The following is a 25,519-nucleotide window of genomic DNA, read 5'->3' as shown; positions in this document are numbered from 1 at the left end:
TGGAAGAAGTCTTAGGTTCTCAGGACCTAATTCTAACTGGGGACTTCAATCACACTGGTATCTTTTAGAGGGAAAGCACAAAAAGGAATTAACAATCCAAGTCTTTTATGGAATTCTATGATAATAATTCCCCAATGCAGGTGTTCAAGCAGCTGACTAAATTATATTCTCTTCTGGACTGACACTTACAGACAAACAAACACTGATTGGGGACGTAAAAGTCAAGACATCCTTGGTTATGACAACCATGAGACTGTGATGCTCAAGATCCTGAAAGAAGAGAAGAAGAGAGACAGCATCACAACAGTCCTGACCTTCAGGAGAGCAAATTTTTTTTCATGCTCGGGGACATAATTGGAAACGTGACATAGAAGATGGTCACAGAAAGAAGAGAGATCCTGGCTGATTTTAAAGAATCATTTCCTCCAAGCCCAAGAAAGGTCCATCCAAACAGAAAATCAAATAAAGATCACCATGGATGAGCAAGGAACTTCTAAATGAACTCAGACAATAAAAGCAGTGGAAAAAGAGGTGGAAACAGTAAAAGAGGTGGAAACAAGGTCAGGTGATGCAGAAGGAGTACAGAGACATTGTCAAAGCATGCAGGGGTTTCGTTAGGAAAGCCAAAGCACACTTGGATTTGAATCTGTTAAAGGACATGCAAGACAATAAGAAGTGATTCGACAGGTATACAGCAGTAAAAGGAAGACTAAGGAAAATGTGGATCCACTGCTGAGCACTGGGAACAGGGGATCTGCTACTAAAAGACATGGACAAGGCCAAGGTAATCAATGTCCTCTTGAATATTTGCTGCTAAGTCTTGATTTCAGGAATCTAAGGTACTTGAAAGTGCAGGAGAAAAGTACAGAGCACAGGAGACCCTCAGTGGAGGAGGATCAGGTTAGAAAACACTTAAACAAATTTGAGATATGTAAACCAATGGACCTAATGGGGAGTGCCTAAGAATGATGATGGAATCGGTCAAGGTCAATTTGAGGTCTGCATCGTTTATATTTGATAGGTAGTGTCAATCAGGAGAGATTCATAAAAATCGTGAGAGCAAAAGTCCCAAAATCAACACATGGTATCAACATTGGTGGGGGCTGAGCAACAGCCTTGTCTTAAATCCCCTCAAGGGAGGGATAAAATGGTTTCCAACCTGAAGCCAGCAGAACTGATGGACTCACAAGCTAAGAGTAGCTGGATCCTTGTCTCTGCTTTGAGCAGAGTTAAGAATCTCCCTGTTGCCCCAGAAGTGCCCCTACACAACAGATACCATTCTCGGGGGCTCAATAAAGGAGTGGATGTCAACAACAATGGTAATGGTCAAGACCCAGGAAAGTGCAACTGTAAAAAGGTAGACCAATGTACCATTTCTTTAAGAACCAGTTTCATAAAAAAAAAGTGTTGAGTGTGTTGATAAATGGAGATTCTGCTCTGAGAGGCATAAGGCACCCATTTGCCACACAGACAGTATCTCCGAAGAGGTTTTCTGCCTGCCTGAGACCTGTATTTGTGACATCACAAAGAGGCTACCAAGCTTGATCAAGCCAGAGGGACTATCACCCATTTCTGTTTTTTCAAGTAGGGACAACTGAGCCTTAAGAAAGAGGCTATGAAACATCAAAAGGGCCTTTATGTCCCTTGCAAAAATTCTGAAGGGATCAGGAGCACAAGTACTGTTCTTCTTAATCCTCCCAGCTGGAAACTGGGACCCACAGAGATGGCAGCATATGGATAACTTGAATGGGTGGCTGCATAGCTGGTGCCATGATCAAGGTTTCGGGTTCTATGATCTCAGGTGTGTTTTTGAGAGACTGGACATGCTGCTACAGGATGGGACACACCTAATCAAATGGGGCAAGAGTGTTTTGGGCAGAAAGCTGGCTAGACTCTAGCAGGGCTTTAAAGTACATTTGATGGGGGAGAGATGATGTACCTTTAAGTGTAGGAGAACCACTGAATGCCAATACTTTATAAATGGCAGGGAAACACATGTGAATCATCCCACAGGAATTAGGAGGGACTCTAAAAAGGTGACATGGCCCTTAGCCCAGCTGAAGTGCCTCTACACCAGTGCATGCAGCATGGGAAGCAAGCAGGAGCTGGAAGCGACATTGCACTTAGAAAATGATGATCTAATTGCTATCACAGAAATGTGGTAGGGTGATTCACACACATGGAATGTTGAAACAGAGAGCTAAAAGCTTTAAAAGTGAGACAGACAGTGAAGGAAGTGTTGCCCTCTATGTTAAGAAATGGATAGATTGTGAAGAGTTCCCTCAGAGAGACAGCCAAGTGCAGATTGAGAGCCTGTAGCTGAAAATTAAGGACCAGACCAATGAAGGACATCCTTTGGTTGGGGTCTACTACAGGCCACCCTATCAGGAGGAGCCTGTTGAAAAGGACTTCTTGCTTCAACTACAGGAAGCATCATGCTCAGAGATTCTCATCCTCCTGGGGGGTTTCAACCAGCCAGATGTTTACCAGGAAAACCATGTGGTGGTAAGCAATCCATGATTCATGGAGTCCACTGAGGACAACTTTTTCATCCAGGTATTAGACAAAACAACCAGAGGAGAAGCAGTACTGGACCTGGTGCTCACCAATACAGAAGAGCTTATTAAAGAGGTTAAGACTGGAGGAAGTCTGGGGTGCAGTGACAATGGCCTGATCTTGAGGGATATAGGCCTGACTAAGAGCAAAGTCAGCACCTTGAACTTCAGAAGAGTGAACTTCCAGCTGTTCAAAGAATTAGTGGATGAAATTTCATGGGACATGGTCCTTAGGATCACATCAGAGCTGGATGTGATCCTAAAAAACCCATCAAGGATTTTTTTTCCTTAGAGAACAATAACTCTCCATTCCCCTGTGTTATAATCAGGAAGGGCAGAAAACTGGCATGGGTGAGCAAGGACCTGCTGGTCAGACTGAGGCAGAAGGGAAGAGACAGAAATGCTTTTCAGATGTGTAGGGATGGGAGCAGGAAAGCCAAGGCACTGACAGAACTAAATTTGGTGAGAGATGCAAAGAATAACAAGAAGGGGTTCTACGGGTACACTGACCACAAAAGAAAGACTAAAGAGAGTGTATCACTTCTGACAAATGAAGACAGAGAAATGGTAACAACAGATGAGGAGAAGGCAGAGGTACTTAAAACTTCCTTGCCTCTGTCTTCAAACTGGTCAGACTTTCTCCATCTCTTTTGTCCCCAAACTCCCCAAAATTCCTCTCTAGGCAGGGGCAGGAGGAGCAGAGTCCCCCCCACTGTAAGCAAAGAGCAAGTTCAGGACCTCCTGAAGTAACTAACTACAAGTCTATGGGCCCTGATGATATGCACCCCAAGGTCCTGAGGGAATTGTCTGACATAGTCGCCAAGCCACTCTCCATCACAGTTTAAAAATCATGGCAGTCAGGCAAAGTCCCCAGTGACTGGAAAAAGGGAAATATCACTCCCATATTAAAAAAGGGTAGAACAGAAGACCTGGCAAACTACAGACCAGTGAGCTTCACCTCTGTGCCTGCCAAGATCATGCAACAGGTCCTCCTGGAGGTAATGTTAAGGTGCATACAGGACAAGGAGGTGATCTGACACAACCAGCATGACTTCACCAAGGGCAAATTGTGCCTAACCAATCTGGTGGCTTTCTATGACAAAGTAACTGTATCAGTCAACAAGGCAAGACCAACTGATGTCATCTACTTGGACTTTTGTAAAGCCTTTGACATGGTCCCATACAACATCCTAATCTCTAAATTGGAAAGATAGGGATTTGTTGGGTGGACAATGCAGTGGATAAGAATTGTCTTGATGGCCACACCCAGAGGGTAGTGGTCAATGGTCTATGTCCAGGTGGAGGATATTGATGAATTTTGTCCCCCAAGGGGTCTGTCTTGAGACCAGTGTTTTTCACTGTCTTCATCAGTGACATAGACAATAGGATTAAGTGCCCCCTCAGCAAGTTTGCAGATGACACCAAGCTGAGTGGTGTGGTATTACATAGGAACACAAGCCAGAATCTCTTCTGTTTACCTTGCTTTATTATTAAGTGATAAAGACATCATTAGAACAGTCTTAACATTTAGACAAGAACAGGAATAGCAGAAACAAGCTACACTCTACTGGGCAGAGGTAAATCTAACAGTATCAGTGCGACTTCATATTTTATTGAAATAATCCACAACTGTTCCTTTTAGACATAGCATTATACATTATCTTTCATTTCTTTACTTCTAGGGTCCGAGGTGGTTGGTTTTGATGGGAAAAGTTGTCTAATTTACACATTTAATCAAAAACTCATGAGTACACTGAAAGATGTGATTTCTCTGAAGTTTAAGACAATGCAAAGTGATGGAATTCTCCTCCACAGAGAAGGACAAAATGGAGACCACATCACCCTGGAATTACTTAAAGGAAAGCTGTCCCTTCTTATTAATTTAGGTAACAGCTACAGTCTCATAAAGTTAATATATATATAAAATATAGTTATTAGATATTATTTTACTAAAACTTATTTTATTTCATTAAGCAGATTTAAATATGATAAACTAGCAGTATATGATAAACTAGCAGTATATATTTGAATATTTATATTTTTATATGAAATTAATAATTTCTTATTTTTCTTCTCTCAAGGTGACGATAAAACTCATTCTTCTAATACCCAAATTAATATTACCCTGGGCAGTCTTTTGGATGATCAGCATTGGCATTCTGTTCTCATTGAGCACTTTAACAATCAAGTAAACTTTACAGTGGATAAACACACTCATCATTTTCATGCTAAAGGAGAATTCAATTATTTGGCTCTTGATTATGAGGTGTGAAAATTACCTTTCCTTTATTACATTTATTAACTTTGTTATAGAAATGCAACAACAACAACAAGAAACAAAGGGGATAGAGCTTAAGGAAGTTTTAATGGTTGAGACTTCAGGGATTTTCTACTTTGGAATTAACCAAAGAGAGACACTCTTAAATTATTAATATTGTGCTGGACCTGCAACTGAAAGTTTTTAATAGACCAACTTTTTCATCTCAGAATTCATTTTTTTCTTAAATATTTTATTTCAGTACCACTGAAAATGTGTTAAGCAATTTGTACATATAATTTGAATAAATTTATTTATTATTTTTACTTTAAAAATATTACCCTTTAATAAAAGCAATTAACCCTAGCTCTAAGTTATTATTCTTGGCTTGATGAAAATTACAAAATTCAGAACAAACCTGTGTCAGAGATGCTTGGGATAAAACCTGAATTCCTGTTAAATCCAGCAAATGTATTATGAAAGAAATCTAGTTTACGCAAATTGTAGAATGATGAAAAAGAGTAGATGTAATTTGCTGTGATAGTTTCCCACCTGTGAGAAACCATAGGAAACTACTATTTCAGTCTGTAATTTGAAGATGGGATGCATTATGTTTCTCCCTTCTATTTGCTGGAGGATATGATGATAGAGCATCATTTGAGCCTGCAGAATTGTATTCTTTTTTTTTCTCCCTATTCAATGTCTTAAGCAGTTAAGGAAAAGATTTCATGCTGTTCCATATCTGCAGTATCCTTTCTCAAGAATATCATTCACAAGATTGAAGTCATAATTTTGTTTAAAATTACTGAGTGTAAGCCACAATGCTAATACTTTGAGGATTACAACTAAATAAATAAATACGCTTGTTAATTTCAACTAAGTGGCTAATGTATCTATTTTACCAATATTATGAATTTATTCTTCCTCTCTTTCAGTACAAGGTAGAAAGGAAAGCAAAAACTGGAAAAAAGCCTGAAAATTTCCAAATGACTATGAAAAGCTGTATTTAGAATTGCATTTATTGCTACCAATATTTCTCAATTTAATAACTGAATGATGTTTATGCCATGATGTAGCTCATTCTTTATATATAGAATGATTGTAAGCATTAAGTGAAATTTCAGAATAAAAAGATAATTAGCTTCAACTGATCTTTCGTACAATCATTTTGAATGCCAAATGGAATTGCTTTGAAATGAGTGAGTTCGAAAGTTCACTTTACTGGTATCCTATGGTACCTAAGTGTGTCTAAGAGTGAAAAAATTGACCAGAGAATAGATCAAGTCATCTTTGTGGTGGTGCTTTTCTAATTTTATTATTATTACTATTTTTTAATTATTTAGTGTCTTGGGGATTTACTGAGACATACTGATATTTTTACATTTCTTAGCTTGCAATGGATTTTTATTTTTTATCAAATCTTACAATGTATTTCTGAACTTTGTTAAACCTACAGTATCATATTAAAGAATTGCACAGTCTAACTAACCATTCTGAGAAGAAAACATTACCTTTGCTTTGTTTTTAATCTACTCCAGACTAATTTAATTGATGTACCCTGGTTCTGTGTTGTGGTAGTTATGATTTACACATAGTGGAGAGATCAGCTTCAAATTTACTAAAGAAGCTAAAATACTCAGCATTGTCCAGCTGTGTCTGTACATACTGGACCTTGTCCTTCATTTTGCGGCTGTAATGGACCCATAAAAATGATAATTCTATATACGAAGTTACTGTAAAGAAGAAGGATCTATATATCTATATAGATATCCTATATATATTATATATATAATGCTTACGTATAACTTGATTTTATATATATATATTTATATATATATAAAATGCATATGTATAACTTGATATAACCCTATTCATGTTAGTCTATTCTTTTAATACACAAATGTCATACAAATAAATAGCCATGAAGTAGTGGATTCAGTACTGGACAATCTTTGACTTCTTCTCTTACATTATTAGTAACTTCTTTCATTAGAAAATTACTTAATAGTATTATTGATTTCTCTTCTCTTTCTAAGCTCAGCTTTGGAGGGATCCCAGTGCCTGGAAAATCAGGGGCATTATCACGCAGGAATTTTCATGGGTGTTTTGAGAATATTTATTATAATGGAGTGAGCATTATTGACCTGGCCAGGAGGCATAGATCTCAGATCTCCTTTGTGGTAAGAGATTCATAGTTCAAAAAGAATAAATAATTAAAGTAAAATAAAATAAAATAAAATAAAATAAAATAAAATAAAATAACATAAAATAATAATAACAATCATCATCATCATCATTAAAAAAGAAGAAAAAGAAAAATAAAAACACAGCCACTTCCCTATTCAACATGTTGATATACAGTTCTAATAAAATCCTTGTTGTTCAATTAAAGAAAAATCAATTAATCACCTATTTGGAATGTTTTATCTCTGCTGTTGTAGATATTCATCCAGTAGATTATGCAGGATACATTTTATTCTCAGATTTCCAGCTAATATTTAGGTGTGTGTGATATCTCAAAGTTGTATTATAACTCTCTGTTTTACATGTACAAGTAACATTCAGCTATACAAGATGTACCTAAACTCTTCCAAACACTGTCTTTCACTTCTGTACATGACTAGTAAAAACATCACCAGTACATTTTTAAAGCTATTGCTGAGGATGCCATTCCATTCTGTTTTCTCTAGAGCATTGTAATTTGATGGATTAAGTTCTGCTTGTCAATTTATATTGTTCTTCTAAGAGCTGTAATTTAGGTTGTTGGGTTTAAAACATTTGTTGTGACACAGCCCACAGCTGTAGTAGACAAATCCCTACCATTTAAAGAAATGCTTTCAATAATTAACAAAATTCCTTCTGCTACAGAAGGTTTTCTACTAAACAAACAAACAAACAAATTGTTTTGTCCTTTGTTTCTTTTTTCTATTTGGAACATTCAGGGATAATCTCTGTTTTCACTATTTATTTATTCAGCGATTTAATAACCAGCAAAAGAAGAGTTATGATGGAAAGTATCAGTTCAAAATAAATAACTAAATAGGAAATGTTATCAATATCCAAAATGTTTGATGTGGATTTCAGTTCACAAGATGAACAAAATCAGATCTGGTAGTCTGGCCAGGAAAAAAAAAAAAAAAAAAAAAAAAAAAAAAAAAAAAAAAAAGGATTGCAGGAAGTTAATCTCTTCTTTTCTGAACCTCATTGAAGCACTCCATAACTAGCTAAATTGATACCTCTGTATCCTGTCCATGATGATGATAGATGTTGGGAAGATTCTCTGTGGACTAGAGAATGAGAAACTATGAAATTGTTGGCAAGAAATATAATTGTTTTTATCTCAAATGACTGAACTCTTGTGCTACTCAAATCTATTTAGATGTTTTATAATGTATATGTGCCAGAAATTATCTGTGTTACTACAGAATCCCTATTAAACAGCCACTCTGCTGGTCTTTCAGGCAATTGTCCAAATAAAGAGGAGGGGGAATCTACAGATGGAAATCTTTTAACCTTTGACGAAGTTTCTTAATCTGATGACTGCCTTTTTACTATGAGTCTGTTAAGTCAACTATTCATCTCTCTACAAATGAGTTTATTCATTTATATATTTATATATGTTCCTTGAAGGAAAAGAAAACAGATAAACTTTAATGCCTTGCCGTGCCAGGGGCTAGTGAGATTTTTTCTTAGATTGATTTTATAGTTTTATTCTATAAGGTCAACATTTTATGTGCCTTTAAAAGTTTAAAAACTGTTTGTGTTGAAAAGTTGTTAGATGTGCTTTAAATTCTAAAAAGTTTGTTTTATCATCTGTTTGTTTTGTCATCAGTTATCATCTGTACAGAACTACTTAGTTATGTTTCAAATGATGGCAAGTCATTAGATCATAGTACATGTTTTATCACTGTCAGGAGTCATTCATAAAGTATTAACATACTTTAACACCAGACTCAAAAAATATATCTGTCTTCTTATTTATATCAGTACAACTGCAGATACAACTAAAGCTCAGAGTCAATGAACTCATCCTCAGATTTATTTAAGCACCTAAGAACCAGAGATTTCAGGAACAGTCAAGTACAAAATAAAGGTTAAATAATTAAATATTAATCATAATCTGATCCACGTGGGCCCACTGGAAAATAAATAAACAGATAAAATAAGAGATATTTTTTATAAAGTATGTGTTTCATATTTGTAAGTAGTAAGAATTTATATGTGTAATTTTCACTGATTATTTCTGAAAATGAATACTGAGCTCAGTGAACATCTCCAGTTGCATTGAATAGGAATGACTGTTACTTGGTCCAGAATATTTTTTGTTTTTCTCTCTCAGATTTAGCACTGCCATAAACACAGACCTACCCCAGATTTCCTCTCTGCATACAGGCATTCAGGACTGTATATTTATACAAAACCTAACATTCTGTGGGATTTCATCTGAAATTCAGAAATTTGTCAAGATCCTAATGCAATTTTGACTGAGCCAAAATAAACTCAAAGTGGTGGTGTTTAACTACTGAAGGTTCAATCACTTCATTTAAGATCTTACATCATTCACTCAAGGGTTTTTGCCACTCTGCTTGGGCAGCTATGTCTGTTCTTGCCAAAGAATCAGGTAAAAGTTTCTCAAACTGGTGATTTTCTTATACATTTGTACTTGTTTTTTTTTAGACTAAGACATTCAAGAGTGTTAACTTCTATGCCAAATATTTTGAAACCATGTTGTGTCAATGCAAAAGTTCTCATGACAAGTTTTACCTAAATATTCCTAATTCCATTCTTGTTTCATTTCTTTCTAGGGCAACATATCTTTCTTGTGTTTAGAGCCACAGGTGATTCCTGTTACATTTCTGAGCTCCAGGAGTTACCTGGCACTGCCTGGCACTTCAGGCCAAGAAGAAATATCCATCAGTTTCCAATTTCGCACCTGGAACAAAGAGGGACTTCTGTTATCTAGTAAAGTACATCGGTCTTCAGGTGGTTTCCTGTTATATCTAAGTGATGGAAAAGTTAAAATCAATCTTCATAAGCCAGGCAAAACCTTGAGTGACATTAGTGCAGGTAATAGAAATGAAGGAAAAACAACAAAACAAAACAAAACAAAACATTATTATGGAAAAAAAAAAAAAAAAAAGGAGAGAAAAAAAAAAGAGATAAAAAAAAAAAAAAAAAAAGAACCACGTTAACTAAAACCTGTGTCATTGACTTGGCTTGCAAATTAATGATTCCTTATTTATTTATTTATTTTTAATTCTTTATTTTCTTAGCGATTTGTATATGCTTTTATGGTTGTTGGTTTATTTTAACATTATTTTTTCTCAGTGATTATTTGAGTAGAAATTACTTGTAATAACACAGGCTGCGAGTTTAGTCCTTAATTTGGGTATACGATATGTACAGTTCATGTGTATAATCTAAGAAATGCATGAAGCAAGTTTTCCATTTGTGAAATGTAATCAATTAATTTCTTGCTCTATGAAGCTATTTGTCAGTGCATTTAAAAGGTATCAAGTAACTCTTTTTTATATAAAGTTATATATTAGTACATATATTTTGTTTTCTATTACCTAGAAGTCTCAATTACAGAGTTTTCTATTACCTACATATAGAAAACTTGCCAAACACCAGGTCATGTTCCAGGAAGCTAAGGGCTAAGGCAGGCCTGAGTCTATATTAAGAAAAAGATGTATAGAAAAAAAAAAAAAAAAAAAAAAAAAGAAGAAGTTGAGGAGACTCAATAATTGAGAACCAAAGATTTTTTTATTTTTTTTTTGTAGTTAATCACTGAATTGAGATTAGATCATATGTTCTTAATAGTGTGTGTTGCAAAATAGCCTTCAGGGTGGAGCTGAGATTTTCAGCGAGCAATAGTCTTGTTCTGACTATTTCCCCACTGGAAAACTAATAGTATGTTTCAAGCCATGTGAAAGCAGGACAGTGTCAGCTGAGAAAGTCTTCATATTCTATGACTCTTTCAAAAAATGGAGAGAAGCAGTACCATGTAATAATATTAATACCTAGCATTGTTTTGTCAGCAGTATATTCTCCTCAGAATTCCAGCTGCTCATTCTTTGTGTAAACAAACTGAGTTTAAACTTTTTGTTATAGAGGGGTAAAATAGTAGTGCCAGAATGAGTTCTTACACAGGATAGGTAAGACTAGAGAGTTCAGATGGATACATAGAATTCCAAAGAATATTTAAAGATAGGAAAATGTCTCTGGGATTGGTGTAGATTCTGCATGAACAAAAAAGTTCCAGTTTGTCTTGAGTAATAATGAGTACAGTATGTAAATTAAGCTATTACTAAAATAAGTAACAGATAAACAAATAATCAAAATAATAATCACTAAAATTTCTTTTCCCCCAATCCTTTTTGAATCCCACAGCACTGAAAAAGTCTATGTAAAAGAGCACAAAGTATTCACAAAATCAATAATCAGTAATCAAGAAAAATCACTTATCATGAATAATGTCTTTGGCAGTATGAAGTAGATAAAGAACAAAATGCAGAGGCAAGTAGAGCAAAGAGACAACAGGATTTTAAGCTAAGAGTTCCCAAATCTTAGGTCCTTGCTATTATTATTATTATTATTATTATTATTATTATTATTATTATTATTATTGTAGATTGGTTCCTTACTTCAATTCCTGGTACAAAATGATAATTCTTTTGAAGGAAAAAAAAAAAAAAAAAAAAAAAGTTTCTCACAATTCCAGTGTTTATTGTATCTCTACAGACACATAATGATTAAGCATAAAATTTTAAAAGTTAAAATTAAAATTTTAATTCAGGAAAGTAATGACCATGAATAATGTTAAAATTTACTTAAATACTTTTTTTTTTTTTTTTTTTTTTTCTGTGTGTAACACTAAGATCAGCCTTGATATTTGTTGTAATCAAAAATAACTGATAGACAAAGAGTATCATTTTAATGACAAGTAGCTTCCTCGGGCTCACCATTTTAAAATGTCAATTTCTTAGCAAGAATGATGTGCAGTTAACAGGGATAAATTTGTCTGTTAGAAGCTGTTTCAATTGCAGTTCAGTTAGATGATATATGTTAAAGAAATTGGGGTCATGTGGCATCATTTTAACAGACCTGTTGAAGGTGGTGGCACTTTTAACATCTGTAGCCTTGTACATAGAGCAAATTATTCAAAGTTGCAATACAATATTAGCTGAAACACCCCACAATAAATCTTGGCAATTTGTACTGAAATAGAATTTAATGTTATCACAGAATCACAGAATTTCTAGGTTGGAAGAGACCTCAAGATCATCGAGTCCAACCTCTGACCTAACACTAACAGTCCCCACTAAACCATATCCCTAAGCTCTACATCTAAACGTCTTTTAAAGACTTCCAGGGATGGTGACTCCACCACTTCCCTGGGCAGCCCATTCCAATTTCTAACAACCCTTTTGGTAAATTATTATATTTCTGTTATTATTCTATATAAGCTTATTTTTCATAATATTTAGCAGAAGGAATTGTGGCTGAATTTATGAGGGCAAAGCACTGAAAAAAAAAAAAAAAAAAGAGAGAGAAAAGAAAAAGAAAGAGAAAAAGAAAGAGAAAAAGAAAATGAAAGAAAGAGAAAGAGAAAGAGAAAGAGAAAGAGAAAGAGAAAGAGAAAGAGAAAGAGAAAGAGAAAGAGAAAGAGAAAGAGAAAGAGAAAGAGAAAGAGAAAGAGAAAGAGAAAGAGAAAGAGAAAGAGAAAGAGAAAGAGAAAGAGAAAGAGAAAGAGAAAGAAAACCATCATATTTTCTTCTAAGAAAAAAGTTATCTAACAAAACCATATGCAGGACTTCTTCTTGAGTTTCTGAAGTGCTTATTGTTGCCACACTCACTGAAGAAAATCAAGCCTACATCTAAAGACTGAGTAATTAAATTATGGATGGCTGGACAGGTTTTTTCTCCTACAAGCAGTCTTACGACCTGTCTTTCACACATATGCGAAATTTGATAATTAAATCAGAGCACATTTCTTTGTGCACAGTTCTTCAGAGATCTCTTCAGCCATATGAGAAAGAGGAGAACAGCTTATTAATTAATGAATGATTAAGCTATAATAAGTTATTTGCACTACTTAAGTATTAGTGCAATCTCCTTTATGGTAGGACATTCTCTTACCTAGTCTAACATGAATCAGGAAGACCAAGTAGATGAGGCCCTTCTATACAGACAGAAGCAGCCTCAAATTCACAAGCCCTGTTTTTTCAAGCACCCCAAAATCTGCTGAAGGGACAGCACAGAAGGGTGTAGGCAATCCAGAAGTTCCTGGAATGCATTGTTGATATCTTCCTTCTCCAACTGATAGAGAAGCCAGTGAGGAGAAGTGCTATGCCAGATCTCATTCTTACCAACAAGGAGGGATTGCTAGGGAATGTGAAACTCAAGGCAATCTAGGGTACAGTGACCATGAAATGGTGCAATTTAGGATCCTGTGGGCAGTGATGAGGTAGCACAGCAAGCTCACTACCCTGGGCACTTCAGACTTCAGAAGAGCAGACCTTCCCTTCTTCAAGGATCTGCTTGCTAGAACACCATAGGGTAAAGACCTGAAGGGAAGAGGGGCCCAGGATAGATAGTTAATATACAGGGGTCATATTCTCCAAGACCAGGAATAATACATCCCAAAAAGGACAAAGTCAGGCAAAAATGCCAGGATTCATGGATGAACAAGGAGCTCCTGGCCAAACTGAAGCAGAAAAAGGAGGTCTACAGAGGGTGGAAGCAAGGACAAACATCCTGGGACAAATACAGAGAAATTGTCTGTGCAGACAGGGTTCAGGTTAGCAAATCTAAATAGAGCTTCTAATAGGCTAAAGCCCTATTAGAATTAAATTTGTCCAGGAACATCAAGGGGAAAAAATAAAGGTTTCTATAGGTACATCAGCGATAAAAGAAAGTCTAGGGAAATTGTGGACTATCCCCAGAGGGAAGCTGGAGAGTTGGTTACCCACAATATGGAGAAGGCTGAGTTACTCAATTACTTTTTTTCTTCAGTCTTCATTGGCAAGAGCTCTAGCCACTTAGCCCAAGCCCAGAAGGCAAAGGCCAGATCTAGAAGAATGATGAACCACATACAGTATAAGAGAAGATTGGTTTCAAGACTATCTAAGGAACCTAAAGGTGTAAAACCCCATGGGACCTGATGGCATCTGCAGGAGAAGGGAACCAGTAAATGTAGTTGCTAAGCCACTAACCATCATGTCTGAGAAGTAGTGGAAGTCTGGTGAAGTTCCCACTCACCCTAAGAGGGGAAATATAGCCTCCATGATTAAAAAGGGAAAAAAAGGAAGACAAAGGGAACTGCACACCAGTCAGTCTTACCTCTGTGCCCAGCAACACCATGGAGCAGATCCTCATGGAAACTAGGCTAAAGTATATGGAAAATAAGGAGGTAACTGGTAACAGACAACCTGGCTTCAGTATAGAGAGATTATGCCTAACAAATCTGGTCCCCTTCTATGATTGGGTGACAGCACTGGTGGATGGGGGAAGAGCAAGTGACATTACCTACCTGGACCAGTGCAAAGCGTTTGAAACTGTCTGCCATGATATCCTTGTTGGAGAGACATGGATTAGATGGATACACCACTTGGGCAAGTAATTGGCTGGATGATCACACTGAAAGAGTTGCAATCAACAGCTCAATATCCAAGTGGAAGTCAGTTATGCATGGTATTTCTCAGGGGTCAGTATTGGGACTGGTACTATTTAACATCTTTCTTGGTGACATGGACAGTGACATTGAGTGCACGCTCAGCATCTTTGCGGATGACACTAAGCTGTGTAGTGAGGCTGGTACACTGGACGGAAGGGATGCCATCCAGAGGAACATGGCCAGGCTTGAGATGGTTGTGTGTGAACCTCATGAAGTTCAACAAGGCCAAGTACAAGGTTGTACATCTGGTCCAGGGCAATCCCAAGAAAAAATACAGGTTGAGTAGAGATTGAAAACAGGCCTGAGGAGAGGAACTGGAGGTGTTAGCTGATGAGAAGCTCCACATGAGCTGGCAATGTGTGCTTGCAGCCCACAAAGTAAACTGCATCCTGGGCTGTAGCAAAATAAACATGGCCAGCAGGGCAAGGCAGGTGATTCTTCCCCTTTACTCTGCCTTCATGAGACTCCACTGAAAAGAGTCAGGCTCCACTTGTTACATTTAATGCTCCTCTCCCCCTCCCTCCCTTCCCTTCTTTATCCTGACTGTAAATATACTGCATCTGTTAGTATCCTCATATGACATTTCTCATACCAAACTGCAAATAAAATTAATTGCCTGAATGTTATCAGAAAATCTGTGATTATGGTTCTGTACTTTCTGTGATTTCTATTAGAAGAGGGAATGGTTGCTTGAAGTGAAACACAGAGGTAATCTATGTGCCATGTTTTTTTATATAATTCCACCTAAGATGGGCATAAAGCAAAAGTTACTATTATTAGAGGATAAGGTTTCTTCTTGTATAGTCCCTGACAAATATACCAGTTGAAGTAAGGAAACAAGTCATATAAATGGTGCATATATCTAATATTGTATTTAATATATTACAGACACTTTCTAAATGATATTTTATTCGAATTTAGAAGTAATTTTAAGATTAATCTCTGAATTGTATGCTGAATTTCTGTGTTTAGACTGTGGTAGTTTGGAATATATGAGTCCTAGTTATAACGCAATTTAGTTGTTTGAACCCTGTCACTTTTATATTTTGATTTCTTTTCTGTCTGTATGAACAAATCTGTTAACTCTCAGAATATTTATTTATAGAATATAGAGCAAATTCTAGAGAGGACTATATAAATACATTAAATTTAAAGAGGGAAATCACATCACAAATCTGAGACATTGCAGTCAATAAAAGACTTTAAATAACTCAAAGGCTGTGTTCTTTGTAGTCTTCTGAAAGAAGTATCATAGTTCTAAAACCACTCAGGAACATAATTGACTTACACCACTTATGTAAAGATCGTAAGTGTTTATGTACTGACTAAAATAAAATGTATTTAAATCTATATATGCAGGCATGTTCCAGAACATGTTCTGTCACATAGAGACAGAAGTAATGTAAATTGGTGTTAGAGCCTAGAAAGTAGCTCCAAAATTTACCCATTTATTTCCAATATATTTTCCATATTTTCCAATATATTTCTAAGAGTAACTGAAAAATAATAATAACAAAAAAAAAAAAAATGACATTGACATTATGCTTGATGAAGCTTTTTACATCTACATGGTACAGTTATTTTTCTGCATTGTAATGTAATTTACAATTATTTACATATAAATAGATTTACATACAATCTACCTTTGATTTTAAAAGATGAAGAAATACCTTGTGACAGTGCAATAAAAATGTGTATTATATGTTAAATACTGTATCAACCATCACAATAATGCCTTAGTAATAACCTCCTCAGATTGAGAGGATATTTTTCATAGTCCGTACATTAAATGTAACTTACTGATAATTAGGAGCATTACAATGGTAAAGCTTATTCACTAAAATACTTTTTTTTTTTTTTTTTTTTTTTTAATCAGAAGTGAAGCAAGGGAATGGACAAAGTCTCTGTCTTCACAAAAGACATTTGTGTTCTTTAATCCTTTTTTTTTTTTTTTTTTTTTTTCTCCTTTCATTATCTCCTCAAGTTGTTATTTCAGCTATGATTGCTACTGTACTGGTCTCTTCTCCTTTCTAATTTATAACATCCAGATAATATAACAAATAATGGATGTCTGTCCTTCATTTTGCTTTTTGTTTCCCTCCTAGGTGCTGGATTAAATAATGGTCAGTGGCATTCTGTATTCTTCTCTGCCAAAAGAAATCGTATCAGCTTAATAGTGGACAACGATATGACCTCATCTGTTCATGCCTCCATATCTCTGCAAATTTATTCAGCAGACACATTCTACTTTGGAGGTGAAATATGTTGCTTATTTATGCTGGCAATATCACACAGTTAAATGTAAATTTTTGCAGACATAGATAATCAAATAGCAAGAATGTGTTGGCTTGCTTCAAGCCTTTGTTGTCTAACTCAGATATCTCTTAGAGTACTGTTTTTTCAGGAATTGCTATGATATTTTGGGGTTCACATTTCTTCAAAATTTTTATCATGCTAAGTAGAATAAATTACCACCCTAAATCCTTTGTCAATTTCTAGAACATAGTTTTCTAGTATTGTGTCCTGATAATTAAATTTAGCATGACTGATAATCAACAATCAATCAAATAGGTACACAAGTCTCCTGTTATGCAGCCATTATGTTGCTTGTGTTGCTAAGTCTCTTTCTTTTTTTTTTTTTTTTTTTAATATATATTTTCTGAGAATCTTCCACTGGGCTGACTTCAAGACTTCACCTAAAGTGCATGTTTACTTGTGCAAATATCCTCTTTCTCTTTAGGTCCATACTTATTCATTGCACAATACACAATCATAAAATATAAGTAATAATAATAATAATAATTAAAAAAAAAAAAAAAAATTGACCACCGTAGCACAACAATACTATGTTTGGAGAATATAACTTCTCTCTAAAAGGTTTTGAGGTGTCCTATTTTCACTAGAGGCCTGAGCATGAGCTGGCAGTGCACCCAGGTGGCCAAGAAGGCCAAAAGCATCCTGGCTTATTTCAGGATTAGTGTATCTAGCAAGACCAGGAAGGTGGTTGTCCCCTTGTACTCTGCTCTGGTGAGGCTGCGCCTCAAGTACTGTGTTCAGTTTTGGGCCCCTGAACACAAAAAGAACTTGAGGTCCCGGATGTCCAGAGAAGGGCTACAAAGCTGGTGAAGAGCCTGGAACACAAGTCCTAAGAGGAGTGGATAAGCGAACTGGGGTTGTTTAGTCTGGAGAAGAGAAGGCTCACGGGAGACCTCACTGCTCTCTACATCTACCTAAAAGGAAGTTGTGGGGAGCTGGGGGTCAGCCTCTTCTCACAGATAACCAGTGATAGAACTAGAGGGAATGGCCTTAAGTTGCACACAGGGAGGTTCAGTTTGGAAATTAGGAGACATTTCTTCTCAGAAAGAGTAATGAGGCACTGGAACGGGTTGCCCAGGAATTTGGTGGCATCACCATCCCTGCAAGTGTTTAAGCAAAGGTTGGATGTGGCACTTAGGGACATGGTTTAGTGGGTGATATCAGTAGTAGGGTGATGGTTGGACCAGATGATCTTAGAGGTCTTTTCCAACCTTAATGATTCTATGACTCTATGATTCTATGATATTATTTTTAAGCATAAATTCATCAAATGACTTTGTCATTAATATGTTTATTGATATAATTGTACAGGTTGTGATAAACCTAGATAAGTTAGGAATGGAGTGCATAATAGCAACATTAGACAAATTATTTAAATACATTATTTAACTCTCCCTTAAAGCTTCGTCTCTTACTAGTTTACGACTAAATAATTTATTAAAAATAATAATAAAAAAATGAATGCATACAAATCAGAATGTGTATAAAAAAATAAATGCATCTGGACCAAGTCATTGTCCACAGATTAGTTCCCTTGGGGGAAAAATAATAATAATAATAAAATAAAATAAAATAAAATAAAATAAAATAAAATAAAATAAAATAAAATAAAATAAAATAAAATAAAATAAAAAATGCTCACAAGCAGAAAGTAAATCTACGAATTGCTACCAGACCATCTGTGGATTTTTTAGATCTGGTATCTAGCCTTCTCTAGTAAAGACACATCCTGAACTGATTGATAATCAGAGAAAGATACAGAATATGGATGTTGAATGGCAAGAAAACTTTTTGTAGATATTTATTTCTATATGGGTCCAGGTTCCCACATTTCTGAATACACCAGTGAACATTTCCATATTCCACCATCAAAATGTGTACAGTGCATTTCCAAGTTTATACACATATTTAGCATTTTTCTGTATGCTGGCTGTTTAAATATGAATAAGAGTCTTCCAGAAGAGATGCTCTGGGGACACAATGGTCATTTTACTTGTTTTAAAGAATACAGAATATGCAAAAAAATGCAGAAATTTATCTGAGGAAATGTGATAAACATGAAGGTAATTTAGAATTATGTCAGCATAACTCCTAGTCAAAAATACATGACAGCTCTCAGATCATGGAATAATAACTTTGCAACTGTAAGGGAAAAAAGACATTATTTAAATTTGCAATAAGCACATAGATTAAATTTAATTATTAAACTATTTCTTTCTGTTATTAATATTTGACCCATAGTAATAAGGAATCTCACTTTCAGTAATAATCATTATATGTTGACTTTTCTCTAACAAATCTGGAAGACAACATTTTAAAAATACAGATTATAAGAAAAATCTGAGGCAAAATCTTTTTGAACCCAGAAGTTAGAGATGTAAACTTTTCCTGCATTCACCTATTTTATTTTATTTTATTTTATTTTATTTTATTTTATTTTATTTTATTTTATTTTATTTTATTTTATTTTATTTTATTTTATTTTTTGGTATGGACTCCCCTGGAAGTCTTTCACTCTCAAATGAATGTCAGTTTTGGTTTTGTTTTTGTTTTTTACCAAAAATGACAGATTTTTGTTTGTTTGTTTGTTTTTAACATTTTATTATATAGTGCTATAGAGAATTTGTTTAAGACCTGTAATTGATTTATCAAAATGTTCATTATATTGTAAGGTTGCTCTGTTCCTGTTTAGATTTTAGCAAATCCACAGATTTGTTATTCTTACAGCAATATGCAAAGTAGTTAATATACATTTTCCTTTAGAAAGGTAATAACAGGTTTGAACAGTTTGGTACCTCACCAGAGAAAAAGACACCGAGAATTTATTTACTTATTTTACTTATTTTATGTCACTTAGTCATTTTATACTATACACTTCTTAAAAATATATCAATTTTATTTATGTTTTTGCATATTCCTTTGAATAGATGTACCAGTTTCCATTGTCATTTTGCTTCCTGGAAAAATAAATCTCTGCAAATTCTCTGCAGAACTTCAGAAAATACCCATTTGCTCTGTGAAACAAAAGTACCTTAACAGTCTCTGCTTCCAAACATCATGAAACAAGAAACTCTTTGAATATTGTAAAACAAACAGTAGTATTGTTTGATTAAGATCAAATATGGCCCTTGCTCCAGAATAAATATTGACCTTTGGAAGAAAGACGAAGATAAAAAGGCATATTTTATCATACAGTGTTCAGCTATCATAGGGGAAAACTTCTCAATTGATACGGTTTAAACCAAATCAGCTTTTCTTAATAATGTTTATTTAATTGGTAATAAGCAAATTGCATTTCAGGATCGTTATCAGAAAAATAATATACAAATTACTGTATTACATACTTTCAGAATATCAATCATAGATAGTAACTCCAGAGGTTGCCTAGTCCAGTCTCCTGCTCAAAACCAATCTGATTATATCAGGATGTAGATCAGATTATGCACCTCTGAGCATGGAAATCTCTCTAACTTGTTCCTGTATTGAACACCTTCATGGTTAAAAAAAAAAAAAAGTTTATTTTTGCTGATATGTAATTTGAATTTGCCATTTCTGATTTTTATCTTTTTTCCTCTCCTCTAATCACTGTAGACTTCCAGAAAGAGACTGTCTCCTTCCCTGCATCTCCTTCTCAGATATCTTTACCTTTCCGTCTTAAGCCTCGTCAGACCCAGCTCTCTCAGCACCTTAAAATACATCCTGTCCATTAGGTTCCTTGACCATCTTTGTGACCTCACTCAAGGATATCAATGTATTTTGTTTATTGGGAAGTCCAGAACTGGACATGGCACTCCAACTTCTCACAGTTGCCAAGGAGAGGGAAAGACCACTTGTCTAGACTTGCTGGCACTACTTTTGGTAATGCCATTAGCCTTCTGTGCCATAAATGCACATTCATGTCTCATGGTGCATCTGTTGTCCATTAGGACACCAAGACTTCCTCTGTGGATCCGCCTCTTAGCAGTAGCCTACACTGTTGCATGGGCTTATTTTATCTTTTATCCCAGAAGAAACACCTTGTACTTGTTCTTGCTAAACTTTATGGTATTTCTGTCACCCCTTTTCTTCTGCCTGCCCAGTTGCTGCCTTGCCATCCAGCATATTTACCCCTTCCCCCAACTTAGTATCAGTCACAAGCTTTCTGAGGGTGCACTCTATCCTGTCTTCCCTACTGTTAATGAAGACTTTAAACAGACTGATGCCTGAAAGACCACTGAACATCAGCTAGACTTTCATCATTGATTGTCCACTTACCCACCGACATCTCATCAATCCAATGATGTGGAAATTACAGAAAAATGTTGATGGTTTTGCTAAAGTCAAGGTATATAGTGTTTACTGCTCTCCCCCCTGTCCACTGTGCCTGTTGTCAAAAAAAAAAAAAAAAAAGAAGTTTTGTCAGGCATGATTTGGCCTTGGTTAATCCATGTCAGTTGTCTCTAATTACCTTTTTTTGTATGTCACATAGCATATAAGAGGATTTGCTCCATGAACTTTCCAGGTAGTGAGGAAAGGCTGACTAGTCCCTGGCTCTCTGGGCCCTACTTCTTGGCGTTCTTGAAAGTGAGCGCAACATTTTCCAGTCATCAAGAAGCTCACCTAATTACCAAATTATTTTAAGGATTAAAATGTTAGTAGTTTAACTGTGACAACATTGGATGTTGTGATGATATTGGCCAGCTCTTCCAGTGCTTTCAGATAGCTCTTAGACTCTTTTTTTTTTTTTTTTTTTTTTTTTTTTATATTCTGTGGCTACTACTGCCCTACCTCATACTTTGTTGGGACAAGAGAAGTCTTTACCAATCAAAACTGAAGAAAAAAGGCCTCAGACAACTCTGCAGTTCCCACGGCCCTAGGTCCTTGTCATTTGATCCTCAAAAAATGTCCCTGAACAAACCAACATGGGCTCTTCTGAAATCCATAGCTGTACTTCTGTGTTTGTTTGCTTGCTTTCTCACTGTCTTGTCTGTGGATCTTAAACTCCACAGTCTCATGTTTGATGCAACAAAGACTAGCCTTGATATTCACGTCTTCATTTTTTAACTTGTCTAGGAGCAGAAGTTTTCAATAAAGCACCTTTCCTAGTTGGTTCATTGATTACAAACATATAAAAATTGTCCTCATTTTTCAGAAATCTTCTGGATAGTTTGATGAAGAAAACCCCTTGTACTTTGTAGCTCATTTCCTTTGACTTCAGTTATGACTTGAAATTTGTCCAGATCACAGTCAGCCTGCATTATAACCCAACATTTTGTGACTAAGATCATTTGGTGAATCTGTTCACATCTTGGTTCCATTAATTATTTTGGAACTGCTGTTTGGGTTATGCTGTACCCTGTAGCACTGATTTGCACATACAGTAAGATTGAACAGCCTTATTTCTTTACTCTTGCACAGACGTGCCAAATCAGAAGTGTTTCTGGATAAACCTGGCCACAAAATTTGTTATGCCTAAAAATTACCAAATTCTGGTATACATGTTATTTTCATTAAAATATTTTTCAGCTCCAGGATTTATGTTTCTCTCAGGCTGTCCAAACATTGGAAACAATTCTGAATGTAAAAGCTCATTTGGTGGCTTTCAAGGATGTATGCGGCTCATTTCTATTGGCAACAAAGCAGTGGATATGAATTCAGTTCAGAAAAATATTTTTGGCAATTTCAGCGATCTTCAGATAGATTTATGTGGCATTATAGACAGGTAAGAAAATTATATATATTTATTTATATACTTGATTTGTTGTTGTTATTGTTTCAAATACTGACCTCATGACCAGGAACAAAATGCTTACAAAATTGCATGCTTCTTTCACAAACATTCAATGGTACAGAAGATTTTCAGTATACATAGAAAAGCAAATAGAAGACGTTGTTGCACTGCAAATAAATTTCCAATATCTGAGGTTAAAAATATTTGATGTTTCTGGCTAATTTTTGTTTTGTTGTTGTTGTTGTTGCTTGTTTTGTAACACTGTAGACACAAATCTCTGACATTTGAAATCTCATTCATCATTTGAAATCCTATGCTCTTTACAAATGATTGCTCTTTCTATATTCTACCCATCCAGAAACATAGTGGAAACATCCTCACAAACAGTGAGCAATCTTTATTTTATGCTCAGGTCAGAATTAATTGTAACTAGTGTGTACTATAGGGTATTTTTTATTTTTTTTTTAAAGAATGACCAGTTTTAATGCCTCCCTTTGGAAGGAGGAACGTCTATACACCTTCTCCAAAATAGAACAAGTGGCAGGAATTTGCTGGAGTTCAGTGTGGAGGAAACAGAATCTCTGTTAGAGATTTCTATTTGGAATATAGGATATGTTTCTTCTCAACTTTTCCTTACCCTACAGCCTTTTGATTCATTTTCTCATTTTTCACTTATTTCACCATCTCCTTCTTCCCCTTTCTAATAGCCTTTGTAACACTTCCTACTTCCTTCTAGCTTCTAAAGCACCATATTGCTGTATTTCAACACTCTGGAATAATTTTCATTACACTGTGTTTTTTGTTTGTTTGTTGTTGTTGTTAGTAGTAAGAATGAGGAGCAGAGTCAGGTTTAAAGAATGATATTCTTTAGTTGAACACTTAAATGGTGATCTAAACAAGAATTTGAATAGAAAATATCAAGAAATTGACTGATAAGTTAATTGGTACTGACTACTTTCTCTTTTTAACATAGATATTTGAATCTGTATGTATGTATATAACTAGGGAGCACTCAAAATGTTAAACTCAGAGCTGTGATTTGTGAACAATCATTTGCTCCATAATTAAAGACATGTTATGAAATAAATTCAGAGAAAGTGGTATGTTTTACATATTCTGGTACATAGTAAAGCATTTACTATATGTTGGTTTTATATAAAAAATATATATATATATTATAATAAAATAAAAAATTGTGACTTATATATATAAAGTTAGTGGGTCCTAGCACACAGAAATACAGAATTATTTACAGTGTTCCAGATGGCATGGCATTTGCACTGAGCAAATGTATTGTGTTTACAAGGCAAGGTTTTTGTAGTGAGGGGCTGCAGGGGTGGCCTGTGTAAGATGGGTCCAGAAGCTACCCCATGCTTGATAAGGGCCAGTTTCAGCTGCCTCCAAAGGAACCCACCACTATCCAATAAGCAATGTGGGTTGTGCCTCTGTGAGTGCAGATTTAAGAAAGGGAAAAAAAATGCTAAGCAATAGCAGCTGAGAGAGTGAGGAGAGATAAACAGACCAGCAGACACCAAAGTTAGAGCAGAAGGTGCAGGAGGGGCTCCACGTGCTTGAGCAGAAGTTCCCCTGCAGCCTGTGAAGAAGCCCAGGGTGGGGCCTGCTGTCCCCCTGCAATCCATGGGTCCCACGGCAGAGCAGATCTCCACACTGCAGCCCATGGAGGAGCCCCTGGTGGAGCAGGTGGATGTGGCCTGAAGGAGGCTGCGGCTAATGGAGAGCCCCCACAGGAGTACGCGCCAGGCCTGAGCTGCAGCCCACGGAGAGGAAGCCACAGAGGATCAGTGGGGTCTGGGGGGGGCTGCCACCCACCTGTGCTAGAGCAGTTTACTCCTGACAGATGGCCCCCATGGTATGGATCCGTATTTGGAGCAGTTTTTGAAGAACTCCTGCGAGTTGGAAGTCCCCTCAGGATCAGTTCAGGAAGGACGGCATCCAGTGGGAGCGACCCCATGCTGGAGCAGGGACAGAGAATGACCGTGAAGTGTTGAGAGATGAACTGTGTTCAGAGATGAAGTGTTAAGGACTGACCACAACCTCCATTCTGCTGTGACACTTGGTGGAAGGAGGTAGAAGAGGTTGGATGGGGCGGGGAGGTATTTTTTGTTTGTTTTGGGTTTCTCAGTGCTCTAGCCTGTAAGTAGTAAGTGATAATTTTTATTAATCCCCTGATGCTCCGTGTTTTGCTTATTTTTTTATTTTTTTTTTCTTTCTGTAATAGTAACTGTTGAGTGATCTTATATTCTTATCTCAACCCTTGAGCGCTTTCCTTCATATTTTCTCCCCCTTTCCCTTTGAGGAAGGGGAATGAGAAAATAGTTGTGATGGAGTTGGGCTGCCCAGCTGAGTAAAACCACTATAGTAGTGATAGTAGTGCAAGTTTTTTTTAGAATTTTAGCCTACCTGTTTAACTTTTTGTTGCTGTACCAACTGTACTGTACCAAGAATGTTATATATATATATATAAATATATATATATAAAACATTCTTATCTTATAAGAAAGGCTATATATATACATTTATATATATAGTGTAAGATTTTATATATATATATATTATATTATATATTATATATATTTATATATAGTGTAAGTCTTTCTTATAAGATATGTTTTTTTTGTTTGTTTTTGTTTTGTGCGTGTGTGTCTGTCAAAAACATAAAAATATTTTGTTGTTGCTGTTGTTTGGGCTTTTGTATACCACTTAAACTTCCCAGTCTTTTGCACGATGTTTTCATTAGCTTTCTGACACAATATTAATCCTTTTCTTTCTGAATTTCAAATTTCACAATGATTGTCATATGCCTTCCTACCTTAACAAAATAGAAGTTAATTAAATTGATGAAAATAAATTGAATTATGTACATTATATTTTGTTTGAAAATAAACCATTTCTTTAGAAGCATTCTTGGTCTTGTATTAGCCTGTCTGGGAAAAAGTATTTCTTTCCATTTTCTTCACACGTCCCATTGCCTTTGCTGCCTG

At 35.7% G+C, this 25,519-nt stretch overlaps 1 protein-coding gene across 3 annotated transcripts in view; it reads left to right on the top strand.

Annotated features, from left to right (window-relative positions):
• Positions 1 to 25,519, top strand: part of LOC116501013 (contactin-associated protein-like 4) — a 217,461-nt gene that overhangs the window by 134,920 nt on the left and 57,022 nt on the right. The window contains exons 5-10 of one of the 3 annotated variants that reach the window (XM_032206374.1): positions 4,238 to 4,441; positions 4,637 to 4,821; positions 6,849 to 6,992; positions 9,618 to 9,879; positions 16,597 to 16,746; positions 22,337 to 22,508. In XM_032206374.1, the coding sequence (XP_032062265.1) occupies positions 4,238 to 4,441; positions 4,637 to 4,821; positions 6,849 to 6,992; positions 9,618 to 9,879; positions 16,597 to 16,746; positions 22,337 to 22,508 (1,117 nt within the window). Of the gene's footprint in view, positions 1 to 4,237; positions 4,442 to 4,636; positions 4,822 to 6,848; positions 6,993 to 9,617; positions 9,880 to 16,596; positions 16,747 to 22,312; positions 22,509 to 25,519 lie in introns of all 3 variants that reach the window. The other 2 variants (XM_032206373.1, XM_032206375.1) reach the window with 2 other exon arrangements.

Source organism: Aythya fuligula, chromosome Z (assembly GCF_009819795.1).
Source record: "Aythya fuligula isolate bAytFul2 chromosome Z, bAytFul2.pri, whole genome shotgun sequence".
NCBI classification, from domain to species: Eukaryota; Metazoa; Chordata; class Aves; order Anseriformes; family Anatidae; genus Aythya; species Aythya fuligula.
The sequence above is the reverse complement of the archived record's forward strand: the minus strand, read 5'-3'. Positions and strand labels throughout refer to the sequence as shown.